This window comes from Typopeltis vanoorti, chromosome 9, assembly GCF_054136105.1.
Source record: "Typopeltis vanoorti isolate ZY-2024b chromosome 9, IOZ_Tvanoo_1.0, whole genome shotgun sequence".
NCBI classification, from domain to species: Eukaryota; Metazoa; Arthropoda; class Arachnida; order Uropygi; family Thelyphonidae; genus Typopeltis; species Typopeltis vanoorti.
The window spans coordinates 48,601,205-48,619,729 of NC_143557.1; the positions used below are offsets into that span (position 1 = coordinate 48,601,205).

General features: G+C 36.5%; 1 protein-coding gene across 1 annotated transcript in view; it reads right to left on the reverse strand.

The window, feature by feature from the left end:
• LOC150103022 (uncharacterized) overlaps positions 1–18,525 on the reverse strand; it is a 435,119-nt gene that overhangs the window by 260,020 nt on the left and 156,574 nt on the right. The window contains exons 8-9 of the mRNA XM_090398054.1: positions 12,131–12,227; positions 4,588–4,670 (exon numbers count right to left, since the gene is read on the reverse strand). Of these exons, the coding sequence (XP_090254180.1) occupies positions 4,588–4,670; positions 12,131–12,227 (180 nt within the window). The remainder of the gene's footprint in view (positions 1–4,587; positions 4,671–12,130; positions 12,228–18,525) is intronic.

The window sequence follows — 18,525 nt, forward strand, 5'->3', positions numbered from 1 at the left end:
GCTAATCTTTCCTTTCCCATTCTGTTTAAGTGACCATACTACATGAAATTAGCTCTGCTAACAATGTTAAGTTCTCCTAATATCCTCATTTTAAATATGATATTGCCACTGATGCCATCTGTTCACACCTCTAATCTTTCTCAGTCTCTGGCCAAGTGTTTTATTTCTAACCCAGCTCTCAATTCCATAAGCTAAAATTGGTTTGAACACTGTCTGGTATACAGCTAATTTAGTGTTTTGAATAATTTCTCTCTTATTCCATATAAATATATTATGTTGACTTCCTACCATACCAGCTTTATTGATTCTGTTGTCTATTTCCATATATAATTTACCATCCTCACTAAAAATCATGCCTAAGTAGCTGAAATGTTTTACTTGTTCCACAGGTTCTCCGTTCAAAACACAGTTGACATTTTCAACGATTCTACCTATTTTCATCGTCTTAGTCCATGACTATACACAATTTAGTCATGGAATCATGCAGACTTATAGTGGATTTATTTGGAAGCATAACATCATCCGCATAAAGTAAAGAGCTGAGATTAACATCTCCAATTTTGATATCACGTTTAATACAACTTTCCTATATAATGTGATACATATAGATAATAATAACAGAGGGGATAATGTACATCCTTGTCTCACACCAGATTTAACATAAAATTATCTTCCTGTACTTCCTTCAATTCTAACTGCTGACTTACAACTCAAATAAAGACTAAGTATTGCTTGATATAATGCTCCATTGACACCATACAACTGTAGTGTTTTGAATAGCTTTTCTCTTGGTACCTCATATGCCATTTCCAGATCTACAAAACTTAAATACATATCTTTGTTATGTTCCCATGGTTTCTCAACTATTTGTCGTAAAGTGAAAATCTGATCCTGACAGCCTCTATTTGGCCTGAATCAAGCTTGCTCTTCACCAAGCTTCCCTTTCACGATCCTTCTCAACCATTTCTCAATTATACTTGCATAAATCTTGCTAGGAATACTCGGTAAGGAAATACTTCTGTAATTCTCACATTCAGTTTTATTTCCCTTTTTATATGTGGGTACTATGAGAGCTCTATTCCAATCATCGGGAATTCGTCCCTCTGTCCAGGCCTTCTGAACTATGCAGTGCAGCCACTGTAAGAATTTTATATCACCATACTTCAGCATTTCTGGTCGAATATCATCCACATCAGCTGCCCTTCCACATTTCAAGCCTTTGATGGCTTTTTCTACTTCATGTATGGATATGTATTCCTGACTACATGCCTGGTCAGTGTTTTTTTATCACTGTGCTGTCATCACTGCTTGTTTCATTTAGCAAATTTTCAAAGTAATTACTCCATACTTCAAGGATATCTTTTTTCTCCAGTTTTCATGTCACCTTTTTCATCTCTAATTCCTTTTACAGCACTCTTTCCTCCATTTCTGAGCCTTCATCAGCAACCCCCAGAATATCTTGCCACCTTCTTGATATTTATTTTCTATGTTCTTAGCAATGTCTTACCATGACTTCTGTTTAGCTAGATTTACACAGTGCTTAGCTTTCTTACATTTGGCTCTGTATTTTGTAAAAGCACAAGCTGACTTATTTGCCAGGAACATTTGATATGCTTTCTTTTTACCTTGACTGCCACTTCAAACTGTCCACCATGGAGTTATAATTTTTCAATCCTTGCAGACAACCTCACCACATGCCTCTCTAGCTGAATCAATGTTTTCTGCAGGGCTGCCACTGAATTTCCAAGGTTTGGTTCCTGTTCTCACACTCTTTTGTTTTTTCTTCAATAATCTTTGTGTATTTTAGTCTACAGTTCACATCTGAGAGCTGCTCAACTTTTATTCGCTTTAAAACTTTCTTACATGTTCTTCTTTTCAATGTGAAATTCAATTTTATCCTGCTCAAGACTAAATGGTGATCGCTTCCAATTTCAAATCCTCTGTGCACTCTAACATCTTGCACAAGTGAGAAAACATCACTATCAACAATAACATAGTAAATGAGTTGCCTCTTCTCTTCGTATGAATTTGTGCGCATTTTTATGTTGGAACATTGTGTTTGTAATAACCGGTCCATCTCATGAGCAGAAGTCCAACAGGTATTTGCCATTACTATTAGCTTTGCTCTTTTCTCCAAATTTTCTCAAAAATATTTTGGGAAAATTTGGAGAAATTTTGTGTCAGTTGGAAAAATCATTGTGTCAGTTGATTTCTCTAAAACCTCAAAAAATTCCTCCACTTCTACCTTAGTAGAACCTTCTGTGGGACCATAGGCACAAATAAGTCTCATTGTGCAGTTCCCCATTCTGATATCTGCCCCATCATTCTACCTGATATTGCTTGCCATTCAAGAAGATGAGCCTTGTATTTTGTGTTCACTACTATAGCTACACCTTATTTTCCCTGATTGTCATTGCCTGAATATAACAATTTGTATTTATTGCTCAGAAAAATCTCAAAAGATTTGTCTTTTTTGTTTCAGTCACCCCTATTATGTTAATCTTGTACTTATCCAATTCTTCAGCTAGCTCCATTTCTTTGCCATTCAGGCTTCTTATGTTGATAGTACTGATCTTGAACTCTAGTGATGTTGATTTGGGGTGTGTTTCAGGATTTGTTCCAGTATCAGACTTTTCACTGTTTACCGTTGCGAAAACAATGGGAGCCTTGTTTAATCAGGTGATGCCCCAGCTGGCATGAAATTCTGTCATGTTGTACCAACATTCTATATTTTTGTTTAAGCGAATAAGAATACAATTTGTTCGCCTAAATCCCAAATTGCCAGCCTATCCTCATTTGTTCAGTATCCAGGTAGATACCTAACAGGATGCACCATGAGAAGGCGAGGATTTTATTGGATAATTGGACATCAAGTTAGAAGCCCTGGTCTGTTCTCCGCATTCCTTTAAAGGCTATGTGGAGGTCTCTTCTTAGTTGTGCAGCTTTGACCCTGAAGCACCAATTTTATATTTATTTATTACTTATTGTTATTATTATTTTGATAAGGGGGTACTTGGTAATAATGAAAATTTAAGAAGGGGTACACAGATATCTGAAGTGTGAGACACACTGCTCTATATCATTAAACATAAGAAACTATACATATAGAATGAATGATTATGAACTATGGAGTAAGAAAATATTCATTCCCCCTCTTTCAGCCTGAATTCTTGTTTTCAGATTTGTTTCTCCAAGAAGTTATTGTTATTATTATTTTGATAAGGGAGTACTTGGTAATAATGAAAATTTAAGAACGGGTACACAGATATCTGAAGTTTGAGAAACACTGCTCTATATCATAAAACATAAGAAACTATACATATAGAATGAATGGTTATGGACTATGGAGTAAGAAAATATTCATTCCCTTCTTTCAGTCTGAATTCTTTTTTCCACATTTGTTTCTCCAAGAAGTGAGCCGAGGCTGTTCATTAGAAGAGCCTATTATAACTTGTTTTCATTGAAATCTGTTTTTGTTCAACCACTGAATGCCATTCTTACATTTGGGAGAGCACTTTTAAGATTTTCCTAAAAATCTGACTCAGCACAAAAAAAAAAAGAAAAAAGAAAAAAAGATCAATTAGGCTGATTGGTGACCCATCTCTGATTCCCTCTATACTTTTTCACAAAGGTTTAGTTTCTGCTTCTTACATTCTCTACAGATATTTCCAGGGTGAACATTCATCAGATATGACATCAGTAATTACTTCCACTCTCCTCAAAACATGTTCAGTGGTGATTCAACACTCTTTCGCAATTTTCATCCTTTTTTTTTTTATTATTATTCCTTCTACTGCTCTCCTTTGAAAGAGCCTCCTGTTATAAAGAGTCCATGAAAAGAGCACTGCACAGAAAAAAAAGAAAAAAAAAAATATAGTTTTGTTAAAATGATTTTCTTTTTTGTATATTCATCTTTCTATATGCTAACCAGGATTATCCTTAGGAACATTACTACTGATTTCATAATGAGTGTTCAGCTCAATAGAAAGGAACCGTATCTTAATTATTCTAGCTGAAGCCAGAAACAGTAATTATACAAAGTCATTTAGTAAACATATATACACAAGTCATTAAACTAAATTAATAATAACTAATTCACTCTTGCACTTTTATTCAATTTAAAAACTGTGTATTATTATTATTATATGAGTATATTGCCATGGAGTCGAAGTCTCATCATGGGAAATCCAATATTCATCAGATACCCATACCCTTCCTTCAACTCATTCGATGACAAAGCACTTACAACCACCTTTTGCAACCCATTCACAACCCTCTAAACAAAAAACTTAGTCCCAACATCCTTACTAAGCACACTTTTACAATTCCATGGGCAACCCTTGTTCTCTCCCTTCCTGCCATGTATCAAAAAAAAAAGTCTTCAGTCTCAATCCTATAGAACCCCTTTAATAACTTATATGCTTATTCTGAACAGAATTAGACAAACATTTTGCTCAACTAAAGAAGCTTAAATAAGTCACAAATAGGAGAGTTATAAAAATAGTGTTTAAAAATGCTTCAAGAAAATAAGACTGAAATTTATCACTCTCTCATTCCCGCACAATGCATTAAAGTTATTCAAATTACCGTGAGTGACTAGAACTGTACCATCTTCATTTGCCACTGACTGAGTTGAGCAAGGGGGTTTTACTGGAGAATTTTTCTGGTCCCTGAAATATATTGAATACACTTCAATATTAACTATATATACTGCTTAATAACTGTTTACTCATTAATTGGGAATAATTATTTAATTATAAATTTTATATATGCCAACAGTTATTACTATTAAAAGTTCTTTGCTAAAACATGATACTCAATTCATATTTATTATAAATCTCTAGCTCTGGTCATGTGAAGCAATCAATAGGATATCTATCTTTACAATAAGAAAACATGCAGAAAAACAGATATAGAGAAATTCTATTTATTTGGAATGTCTGTTAAAAACACGTTTCACATTGTATTTTTATACAATGGATTATAATAATGGCCTATGGATTGACACCCAGAATACTTTTATGTAAGCTGCTTCTTTGTTTATGATGGTTTGAAAAACAAAAAATTACACTTCATCTTTTTTAATGGTTCAGGCTGACCAGAGGTCATCAAGATCAGATTTTTACTTTATGTCAAAGAGCTGAGAAATCATGGGAATATAACAAGGATCTGCAATTTACTTTTGTAGATCTAGAAAAGGCAGAAGACAAGGTGCCCAGAGAAAAACTTTTCAAAACATTACAATTATGTAGAGTTAATGGAACATTATACAGAGCAATACATAGTTTACAATTAAGGTATCAGTCAGCAATTAGAAATGAAAGAAATACAGGAAGATGGTTTCATGTAAAATCAGATGTAAGACAAGGATGCACATTATATATATATCAAAATTAGTTTTTTTCTTTATGAAGATGAAGTTGTATTCTTAAATCAATCTTGGAAGCCTTCAGGATTCTCTAAATTGAATCACAGTTGTAGCAAATTTGGCATGAAAATCAGCAATAAAGAGATCAAACTATGAAAACAAGCAGGAACACAGCAAACTTCAGCTGCATTCTCAACAGAGCCTATAGAACAAGTAAAATATTTTAGCTATTTAAGCACAGCTTTTAGTGAAGATGGGAAATTAAATTTGGAAATAGAAAACAGAACAAACAAAGCTGGTATGGTGGGGGAACCAGATGAATAAATTTATATGAAATAAAAGAGAAATTAGCCAAAATGCTAAACTAGCAATAGAGAAGACAGTGTTCGAACCAGTTCTAATGTATATATCTGAGAGTTGGGTTAGAAATAAAGCACTTGATCAAAGACTAGAGACCAGATATGAGAATTCTGAGAAAAATTAGGGGAATGAACAGATGGTATCAATGGCAGAATCATATTAAAAAGGAACTTGACATTGTTAGCATTCAAGAATGTTTGAGCAGGGCTAATCTAAGATGGTATGGTCACTTAAACAGAATGGGAGAGGAAAGGTTGCAAAACAAGTGTTTGATACCAAGATGGCAGGGAAAAAAGACTCAGAGGAAAACCAGTCTATATGGATTGATTCATATAGACTGGCCTTAGACAAACAAAATGCTAGATATAATAACACTGGAGCACTGGCAATTAATTGACTAATTTGGTATTATTTGGAAGAAAAATTATTGATAAGAGATTAATAATAATATAAACTTAATTATGTAGTGCTGTCTTAGTAGCCTGTACATTCCTTGAAGGTGCATATCAGGAAACTGATTATGATAATTTTTAATTTTTTTTTGTTTGAAAAAATAAGAATGCATTCCAAGTGTAAAAAAAATGCTATACTTAAACTTCATTGCGTTAAGTGTTTTGATGAGAAGCATAAAAGAATGTGAAATTTGATCTAATTTTATTTGGGCCTCATAATATACATTACAAATTATTCAGAATTTTGAATTTTTGATTATATTTTTTCAAAACGTATCTTTATTTGGAAATAAAAAAAAAAGCATGGTAGTTAAATTTTATTATATTAAATGCATTTGAAATATAAAAACTAATGTAAAAAAAGTGCATTAACTAAATGTTAAAATATACCTTATAATTCAAACTGATGAAGTATAAACTAACATCAGTACCATGGAAAGATGAGCTGTGAGAAAACTTCTAGATGGAGTTTGGAAACTACTATATTCCAAACTATATACCAAAAGTTACACAAATAAATAAACAAGCAGTGAAATTAGACAATATGGAAGAAAAAAAAAGTTGTAATGGAGGAGTTGTAAAATAGCTGAAAGTGATCAATATAAACTGCATCTAGTAACATGGCAGTAATAGTAAGGAAAGAAAACGTGAACGAACCTGCAAAAAGACTAGGCAGTTAGGCCAATAATTCTCTTTTCTTCTGCATTACGGAACAAAAGCAAGAGGAATAATAATTAGGAAAGAAAGAACACAAATTACAACTGTGACAAGCACACAGCACTGAAGATCACTGCAGAAACATTTCAAATTGTAAATGAAAAAACTATGGCCATATAACCATAAATTTAATTTGGAGAAATCAGGCTATTTCATCACAAAATGACTGTCTCCCAAATCTTTCACAAATAAAAGCAGCCATAGTTACTGAGGTTGGGGTTAATGGTTCATAAGGAGAGGGGTGGAGAATAGATGCATGAAGAATATAAGACTCAGGCCAGGAGAGTAACAAAAGTAGGGTAGTCAAGAGATCTGGGATGATGACTGACAGAAACCTGAAATTCAAGGAACTTATTACAAAGGTGGTGAAGGTAACCCAGAGGATTGCTGCAATACTGAGAAGGATGCTAACCTGCAGAAATAAAAGAATTGTCATTCCATTGTATAAAGCCCTGATCAGACCACACTTGGATTATTTTCTCAAATTTGGTCCCCAGGATTTGAAGGGAATAAATTAACTGTGGAAAGGGGACAGAGGCAGATAACAAAAATGGTCTCAGGACTGTACAATGTTAGTTATGAGGATCTGCCGAGGGACTGCAGAGCTTGGTAGCTAGAAGAAGGAGAGGTGATATGATTGAGACTTTTTAAACTGTTGTGAGGTAGTTTCAAGGTTGACAGTAGGGAGTTCTTTCGCTTGGTGGAACAGAAGGAAGGAGCGAAGACAAGGAGCCATCCCTGGAAGTTACAAAAGGAAGCTGTGAGCAAGAGGGTGAGGAGTGGTTTCTTTGTGTGGAGGAACCGTGGAATGCATTGTCTGATAGAGTGGTGAGAGCAAGAACGGTCAATGAGTGGTATGATAGACTTTGTGTTTCCTAGGAAGGACCTCCCGCGATGAGTCTCTTGACTCCATGGAGGCCTGAATAATAATAATAAATGATGTTGATTCTAAAAAAGTCTCTTAGACACCTATAGTGACTTGGTTTTTTTTTTTTTTTTTCAGTTATAGTTTAAAATGTTTCCACAAATTAAGTTAAGTGCTTTGTGCTTGTCACAGTTGTAATTTGTGCACTGAAGCAAAATATTAGTAAGTTCAATAACTTAATTATATATTTTTCTTCTCGTCTTGTTTATACAGTGAAGCACTATTATGAATGCCAGGATGCTGATGAGTTTACAGTTCAGTATAATAGATATATACTGACTGCTTAAGAAACAAAGTTACATAACTGACAGGAAATCTACACACAGCCTGTAAGGAAATGCAGAGAACAGACTAGCGCTTCTGACAAAATGTCCAATTCATGCAGAAGGTAAGAATTAAACATTGGATTGATGTGATTAAAAAAGATAACTGAAATAAAGGGGGGGGGGTTAAAAAAAAGAAGAAAAGCTAGTTCTTTACAGAGGTAAACAACAATGTAGGGAATGAGTCTCACACATGTATAATTCAAAGAAAATTTGGAGAAAACATTAAAGCTAATAACTACTAATAATAACCTGCTAAATTTTTGTTCAGGACTAGCTATTAATATAACCATGTTCTAACCTAAAGTTGTTCATGAATTCACTTGGAAAGAACAAACAAGAAATACATAAGTCTTACTGAGTTATATTATTGTTCATGATGATTTCTTCAGAATACAATATTATATACACAGTGAATTTGAAATAAAAAGTGATCATCATCTAGTTTTGAGCAGGATAAAAAACAGTATTAATATTGAAAAGAAAAAATATTCACCATCACCACCTCTACATTAACATGCTGAGCTCAATGACCTATCATGGCCAAGAAATTTAGTATTGTATAAATCTTAGCATCAATGATGCCATTTGGTTGGAAGGACCTAGAGGAAACTGACCATATCCACATTTAAGAGTGACTAAATGAGTGCTGAAGGGGAAAAAAAAAAAAGAAAAAAAAAAAGCAGGTGAATAATATTCTGAGTAATCACTATTGTAGCCAAACCATTTTTTTTATTTAATCTGTTCTCTAGCAAACAGAACATCTAATTCTTTAAGTTATTTACACAAACTGACAATTTCTATAACTGATCCAATGATCAAAACCACACATATTTCAAATCCTAGTAAAAAGTAACTTTGTACATTTGTTCTAACTCTTCAACACTAGCTTGTTTGTTATGTCCTCTAGTTGAGCATAGTTCAGCAAATACAAACTCCTGTTGTCTATCTTATATATTTCATGAAATAACTTATAAACCTCAATTAAATCTTCTCTCTATTTTTCATGATTTGTATAACAGCATCATAATTTCCTTTCTCCTACAAATGAAGGTAATCATATAGTCTGCTGAACTGTTATCTTGTCTTACCAATAAGACTCCAGAACATAAATTATTCCTTATTGTTAAAATACCCAAATTCTTGTATTCTTATAGGTATTATTTCTAGGAAAATTCCCATGTTACTCCTCTAAAATAAACTATTTTAGACAGACCAGTTTCAACCTTTAGTGAGGTGAAAAAAGTAAAGGGGTGCTCATCACAGGCTTAGAGTAGTTAGTATACAGGTGAAAGAAAGTCTGATAGTATTAGGAGAAAGAAAGGACAGATAAATAGTATGAGAGAACAGAGAAAAGGCTTCAGCTCTTTTATATCATCATATAACCAAAGGCTATCAGTTTTCCTTTTTCACCATAAATGACCAAAAGTCCAATTGAAACTAAAACACAAAGATGACTGATACCCATGTGGTTAGTCTTATCTGAGTTAACTGCTTTGAGTTGGCCTTCTCTGCTTGGGATTGTTCTCCAGTCATCCCTGCAATTGACTATAAGACCACATTGAATTAAGAGGACAGAACCATTTAAAAAAAACCTCTCATTGCAAAAGTAGAGACAGAATTTTATCTCGCCCTGGTGACTATTGCATAATGTGGGTGGTCTACACCAGTGCTTCCCACAAACTGTGGGCCGCATCCCCCTTGGGGGCTGTTAGTTTTGTTGGGGGGGGGGGGGGGCTGCAAAATAATGAAAATAAATTTAAAATGTTTTAAGAGAAAGTGTAGCATGTCAAATGTGTATATAAGATGCTAAAAATGTAATATTTGCATTTGATTTCTGCAATATTTGCTGTGTATGTTTTATATGTCTGTATTATGATCTTTTTTTTTTTCGATGGGGGCTGTGAAATATTTTAATTTTTCCAAAGGGGCCTTTGCATCCATAAGTTTGGGAAGCACTGGTCTACACCACCTAGAAAAATTTGATATCTCCTGGAATGCTTCATTCTAAAATACAAAAATCGTCTGACTGAACAATAAGATTTCCACAATACATTATAAAGCCTTTGGATGTCATACTGCTGGTTTTTGAATCTGTTTTTTCTTTCAAACCTTCCATAAATGGTATTTTAATTCGTTAATTATAAAAAATCAAAATTCTCTTTCCATTGCTGACAGGTGGTGGGTACTGCTAAAAAAAATAAACTGTTCTGTTGTAAGTAATGGAATCCCAACACATTACATAATCTGTACCAAATATGCAGGGCATGAGGGCAGCTGCATGTCCTACTATTTCTAAATGGTAAGAGACATTACAGATTGGATCTCCGATGTTAAAGTACCCCCATGTGATGGTATTGACTGGAAGGCAACCATATGCAATTCTCTAAGCAAGATCCTGCCTGTTAGAGTATCCTTGGAACTTCAATAAGTTATGAAACAAAGTGTTGTTGTCAGTACCCAACTGCGAAAGTTTGTGGCAAAAGAGATTAAAGATTTCTTTACACCAGATTTTACTTTTTTAATGGAAAGAATGTCAATGCCATAGTGTTGTAGCAGTGAAAGTTCTGAAAGGACAGGTGTTAATGTAGTTAAGGAAATGTGTTAATGTAGTTTTCAGAACTTTTGCATTTCTGAAACAGTTTGAAACACTGATTAGTGATATGTCCAATCCCCATGCAATTGAAACATTTAGATTAGGGGCAGTTACCATCCAAGTGATCGTATGAACCACAATGCAAGCTGCCTCTGTACTCCAGGATAGTTACCCTAACTCAGGTTGTACCGATGCTGACAAAATTTCATACAGGCGTCTTCATATCCATTGTGAAGGTGACATCACCAGAAAACCAGTTTGGACCTTCACCTGATAAACCCTTTCGTATGTTACTAATTTTACCCTTTTTTACTCTGATAAACCCTTTCATATGTCACTAATTTTACCCCATTTCAAGAATGCTTTAAGAATTTCATTACTGTTCTCTATATATTACATTGGAAATTATTCAAGTTTTAATTGTTTTAACCTGGATTCCCACCATTACAGAAATAACTGAGCTGTCTTCAAAGTAAAACTTTGTAATAGTTTACATCTTTAACCAATTAAATATTTCAGTCTACCATACAGGGTGAAAGAATAAATCTTACTGGCACCAACTATCTCTTTTAAAACTTTAGTCACCTGCCTTGCTTCTTCACATCCTGGAATTTCAATTCCTAGAGTTCGTACCCTTTGAGGAATTGGTACCATTATTTCAGGTGGGGGAAAAAGACTAAAACCTCTGTGTTTGATTGTAAGAGGAAAAAAAACCTTTCAGTTATAAGACTGAGAATTAAATAATTCCATGATATAGAAATAATTCTATACCGCGAACAAATGCTCCATTTGAGCTACTATAAAATGGCAGCTGCCAAAAGTAATCCTGTAATGCAGTTATTAACTGCACTACCAGCAATCTTTACTTAAAAAAAATTTTTAAGTAAAGATATTTACTTAAAAAAAACCCAGTGCTAGTGGAGAAAAAACCACCACTAGCACCAGTAAAATAAAATCAAAGTGAAAAACAAATGAAAGAAACCAAAGTACTTATCTTACTGAAATCTGAGCTGTCATCAGTGGGAGTCAGACCCATAAGTGATACTACAGTTGAAGTAATGCAGTAGTCATATTTCCATATACAAGCAGCCAAAAGGTGTCACACATTGTTACTAAAATACTCTGGATTAGAGAAAGATGTTGAAAGTTTTTCCACTTGGGTATACTGTAAATTAAAGATGCCAAGAAATTATATTGTTGGTTTAATCCTTTATCCAAGTGTAAGCAAACAAAGTTTGCGCATGAAGTAACTTCACGAATGGGCAACTTATATATAGAGGCTAATGACTTTCATTGGCATTTCAAAATACAAAATCATTTAAACGGGAACCATGTTTTCTCTCATTCTATCAATTCTGTTTCAAGTAAACAAAAATAATTAGAACTTGCCTCTGTAGGTCTTCATGCTCGTTATTACCGGCACACAGTGCTTCTGATATGATTTGATTTGCAGTATGACTTAATTCCAGAGTATGCTTCTCAAGACCTGCAATTGATTATAAATAAATTAACTGTATATAATGCAATGTTTAAAAAAAAACATTTACCACTATCTTTTGAGTATAAATAATATTTATTATATTCATAACAATGTTTCATGACATGAGCAACTCCAGAGGAAAATAAATAATTAATTTATTGAACTTAGTAGGATTTCACTCGATTTACAACCAGCATCTTCAGAACAAAATTACAAATGTGGTAAACACACAGCATTTAACAATTCAAATCATTAATGAATAACTAATATCATAACATGGTGCCCTCTAGGTACTGGATAAAAACAAAGTTAATTCAGAAAAAAGTCAGGCTAAATGTGGTCTTAGAATGACCATATTTTGCATGATTAAATGTGGGGGAGACAGTTTTTTTGTTTCTTTTCCTATAAGTAAAGTATTTTTTGATGATGGCTATGAACTAAATGTGAATCTAATGTATCGGAGCCATGAGGCTAAACAGCAAATACACACTGATTGCATAACAAAACTGTTGGTTTATATGTAGTATTTTAAGTACAGGCATTCATGCCGAATATATAGAAACTAAAAGTTTCGGCAGATGCAAGCATAAGCAACCTTATGGGCAACTCATAGTAAAGATGGAGTAAGCTCCAGATCACTTTCCTTAGTATTTTCCATAATGTGAAGCACATCTCCTAGAGAACATGTATGATAAATAAGCCTTTGGCTTTCTATTTCAATAATCATTGATGGTTTATTTATTTTCAGTTTCAATCTAGAAACCATATTATACTGACATCAGAGATTGCGGTATCTCTCAGATACAATTTACTGTCAAATATCACAAACCTTTACATAACATGCGTTAAGTTTACCAAACTGACAGCAAAAACCAGTGTGGAATATCACTAATAACATATGAATGCACAGCTACTCATGACCTCCAAGCTATACCGAATTGTGTAAGAATATTTATATTAAACATTTTGCATGTATCAGTCAGATCAGCTGTGAGCTCCAAAGGGTTAAAGGCGCATTAATCAAAACTCTTGCCACTTATATCAAGGGATAGCCCCAATTAATTTTGCCACGTTAAGCAAGGGATACCTGTACTTTATTTTCTAGAAATTCCATACAGAAATTGGCTAGACTGTGGAGGAGGGGGGGGGGGGGGAACACTAGTGTAATAATATCTCCTTCTTTATTTTATATATATATATATATTAGGTGTATGTACTTTGTATTATTATTTATTTTATTACTTATTATCAAACCTTCGAACTGCGCCTTTATATTTTTTTCTAATCAGTCATAATTATCAAGTTTGTAGTCGTTGCTTGAGCTAGTTCAATCTCTCTCAATCCTCTCTGGCTATAATTTAATCCTCCCCCTCCCCTCTCAAGGTCATAAGTATGCTATTTTTCACATGTATGTAGTCAAGATTCAAGAAGTGCTTCGGGCTGGAACCAATTCCTTTGTCTTTCTTGCTGACTCTCTCTTGCACTGATCTTTAAAAAAAAACTTTTTTTTTTTTTTTTTATATAACGAAACCTGTGGTGCGTTCATAATGAGAAGAAACACACGTATAAACCACAGTGAAAATTATTTAATTGTAAATATTTCATCCTAAGTATCTTAGGACATCATCAGTACAGAATTTAAACAAAAATTAGGAATAACATACAGTTAGGGCGCATGATTACAATAGAATCTCATGAAAACGTGCATAACGTGCTAAAGTAGTACAACAAAAAAAAAAAAAAAAAAAACGTTAATTATTTAACACAGTTTTGTATGATGATTTCCCATACTTTAGGAATAGTAAGAACGTCGTTGCGGTTTAGGTTTGGTCTGTGTAGTAGGGCTTCAGAACATTCTTTGTATAAATGTTCATGTTTAAATAAAGATCTATGTAAAAGTTTAGCCTTTTCCCAATGGATCCTATGGTTTGGATTTTCAATTCCGTGTTGAGCCGTGTTGAGAGAGGCCAGATTTCTGCGGTTTAAGAAGACGAATGTGGTCTTGATGTTCCCAGATGCGTTTCTGAACAGACCTACCTGTCTGTCCAAAGTAAGATAATTTGCATGAGCATGGAATCTCATAAACACCAGGTAACATCAAGGGTGAGAATTTGTCCTTAGGAGAAGGTAATAAGTTGTAAATTTGGTTGATAGGTTTGTAAGTAGTGGCAAAATTGTATTTCTTCATAATTTTAGAAAGACATTCTGAGATGCCTTTAACGTAAGGTATGGGAATCCTATGCACTTCTTCCTGTCTGGTTTAATGTATGCAGAAGTGACTGATGATTTTTTGAGTTGTTTTGGGATTATATCCATTTAGGATGGCTGTATTTTTGATAACTTCTAATTCCTGGTTTAAAGATTCTTCAGAGGAGCAGAATTTGTGTGCTCTGGAAACTAGTGATTTAATAATGCCAGATTTCTGAGATGGATGATGAGCAGAAGAATTGTGAATGTAGCGACCTGAGAATGTAGGCTTGCGAAAGACGGAAGTGGCGATGGAACCGTCTTCTTTTCTTTTGATGTGTAAATCCAAAAAAGAGATACCCTGTGGACATTCTTTTTCTAACGTAAAGTTGATGCGATGATTAAATCACTAGTTTCCAGAGCACACAAATTCTGCTCCTCTGAAGAATCTTTAAACCAGGAATTAGAAGTTATCAAAAATACAGCCATCCTAAATGGATATAATCCCAAAACAACTCAAAAAATCATCAGTCACTTCTGCATACATCAAACCAGACAGGAAGAAGTGCATAGGATTCCCATACCTTACGTTAAAGGCATCTCAGAACGTCTTTCTAAAATTATGAAGAAATACAATTTTGCCACTACTTACAAACCTATCAACCAAATTTACAACTTATTACCTTCTCCTAAGGACAAATTCTCACCCTTGATGTTACCTGGTGTTTATGAGATTCCATGCTCATGCAAATTATCTTACTTTGGACAGACAGGTAGGTCTGTTCAGAAATGCATCTGGGAACATCAAGACCACATTCGTCTTCTTAAACCGCAGAAATCTGGTCTTTCTCAACACGGAATTGAAAATCCAAACCATAGGATCCATTGGTAAAAGGCTAAACTTTTACATAGATCTTTATTTAAACATGAACATTTATACAAAGAAAGTTCTGAAGCCCTACTACACAGACCAAACCTAAACCGCAACGACGTTCTTACTATTCCTAAAGTATGGGAAATTATCATACAAAACTGTGTTAAATAATTAACGTTTTTTTTTTTTTTTTTTTTTTTGTCCTACTTTAGCACGTTATGCACGTTTTCATGAGATTCTATTGTAATCATGCGCCCTAACTGTACGTTATTCCTAATTTTTGTTTAAATACTGTACTGATGATGTCCTAAGATACTTAGGATGAAATATTTACAATTAAATAATTTTCACTGTGGTTTATACGTGTGTTTCTTCTCACTTTAAAAATTTATTTGTTTTTCGACTGCGCCATTAACGGTACTTCCAGTCGACGGCAAGGACTCTCAAGGGAGAGTCCTTGCCGTCGACTGGAAGTACCGGGGCTGTACCACCAGGTACATTAACATCTACGCCCCGGTAAATGCAACATTAAGACCTGCATTCTTCCAGTCGTTACACAACTATCTATACGGCACCCATCACGTCATCTTGATGGGGGACTTCAATTGTGTGGCGGACCCGGCCTACGACAAAGTAGGGGGAAATCCACTTACAGGTACTGCTGGCTATCAAGATTTGGAAATTCACCTCAAGAATCTCCAGATGACGGATATCTGGAGGGCTCATAACCCCTACCATCAAGATTATACTTGGATGGGCCAAGGCATCGGCACAAGGCTCGACCGCCTCTACTTAACACCATCCCTTGTCTCCAGAGCCGAGACAATAAGGCACGTTCCAGTTAATTATTCCATCTCGGACCACAAATTAATCGTGCTCAGGTACCATCCTTTAGAAGCTGTAGATGTTGGTCCGGGGCCCCTGGAAGTTACCATCAAACTTCCCGTCCCTGTTCTCGGCCAAGCTTAACCAACTGTGCTCCACCTGGAGCACCGCTGGCTGGGACTGGGACGCCTGGGCACGACTCAAGAACAACATCAAAGAAAACATGAAAAAATGGGGCCAGGAACGTGCCTTCCTTAGAGCTCGGCTCCGCGAACTTTACAAGGAGAGGAGCTGGCTCGTGGCCAGCCAATGCCAAGGCTTTCCATGTCACAACACCACCCGTGACATTAATCTCGACATCGAATTGGAGAAGCAAAAGCAGGTGGAAGAAAAGAACATCAAGATCCGTCTCCACCTCCGCTCGGAAGACAGGCAATCGGCCGCATTTTACAACAGGCGTTACGTCAACTTCCGGCAGGAGCGAACCATCACCTCCATCAGTGAAGGCGGGTGTGACCACACCACAACACCTGACATCATGAATGCCTTCTGGGAGTACTACAGTCAACTCTACTCAGACAACAGTACCCCCCAGGATTACTCCTGTTGGAACATTGACTCCTTCCCTGCGCACATCCAAGCAGGGTTGGATACACCGTTTACAGCGGCCGAAATTACATCAGCCTTCAAACAGTGCCACAACAAGAAAGCGCCTGGGCCAGACGGCTTAAGCACGGAACTCTACTGAGAGGCCTGGGACCACATCCTCCCCATTCTCGTGGCAGTCTTCAACATCTTCCTTACCACCAGGAACCTGCCGCGAGAATTTCTGGAATGCCATAACGCCTTCATCCCGAAAACCAACAGGGACCCTTCGGTCATCAAAAACTGGCGCCCTATCAGTCTGTCGAACACGGACTACAAGATCCTTGCTCGTGTTCTCAACAACAGACTGAAAATCGGGATGAGGTATATCATCAAAAGTACACAAGTGTATGGTATTCCTGGTCGATCGATGGAGTTCAATCTCATCCTCATCAGAGAAGTGCTTCGTCTGGCTAACCTCAAGAAGTATTCCATGGCATTGTTGTCAATAGATCTGAACCGAGCGTTCGACAGCATCCGGCATTGCTTTCTCTTCAACATCCTAGAGAAAGTCGGGGTCAGCAGTGGACTTCTTAACTGCTGAAGGGGTCAAAGGGGTCCACCTGGAGCACCGCTGGCTGGGACTGGGACGCCTGGGCACGACTCAAGAACAACATCAAAGAAAACATGAAAAAATGGGGCCAGGAACGTGCCTTCCTTAGAGCTCGGCTCCGCGAACTTTACAAGGAGAGGAGCTGGTTCGTGGCCAGCCAATGCCAAGGCTTTCCATGTCACAACACCACCCGTGACATTAATCTCGACATCGAATTGGAGAAGCAAAAGCAGGTGGAAGAAAAGAACATCAAGATCCGTCTCCACCTCCGCTCGGAAGACAGGCAATCGGCCGCATTTTACAACAGGCGTTACGTCAACTTCCGGCAGGAGCGAACCATCACCTCCATCAGTGAAGGCGGGTGTGACCACACCACAACACCTGACATCATGAACGCCTTCTGGGAGTACTACAGTCAACTCTACTCAGACAACAGTACCCCCCAGGATTACTCCTGTTGGAACATTGACTCCTTCCCTGCGCACATCCAAGCAGGGTTGGATACACCATTTACAGCGGCCGAAATTACATCAGCCTTCAAACAGTGCCACAACAAGAAAGCGCCTGGGCCAGACGGCTTAAGCACGGAACTCTACTGAGAGGCCTGGGACCACATCCTCCCCATTCTCGTGGCAGTCTTCAACATCTTCCTTACCACCAGGAACCTGCCGCGAGAATTTCTGGAATGCCATAACGCCTTCATCCCGAAAACCAACAGGGACCCTTCGGTCATCAAAAACTGGCGCCCTATCAGTCTGTCGAACACGGACTACAAGATCCTTGCCCGTGTTCTCAACAACAGACTGAAAATCGGGATGAGGTATATCATCAAAAGTACACAAGTGTATGGTATTCCTGGTCGATCGATGGAGTTCAATCTCATCCCCATCAGAGAAGTGCTTCGTCTGGCTAACCTCAAGAAGTATTCCATGGCATTGTTGTCTATAGATCTGAACCGAGCGTTCGACAGCATCCGGCATTGTTTTCTCTTCAACATCCTAGAGAAAGTCGGGGTCAGCAGTGGACTTCTTAACATCATCAGAGGAGGCTACAACAACAGCGCTACTCGCCTCCTCATCAACGGACACCTATCTGACCCCATTACCATCCAGAAAGGGGTCAAACAAACCCCTCAGTCCGCTGCTCTTTGCTCTAGTCCTTGAACCGTTCCTGCGGGCTGTGAACAACTCTCAAGCAGTTAGAGGGATTCCACTTCCTCT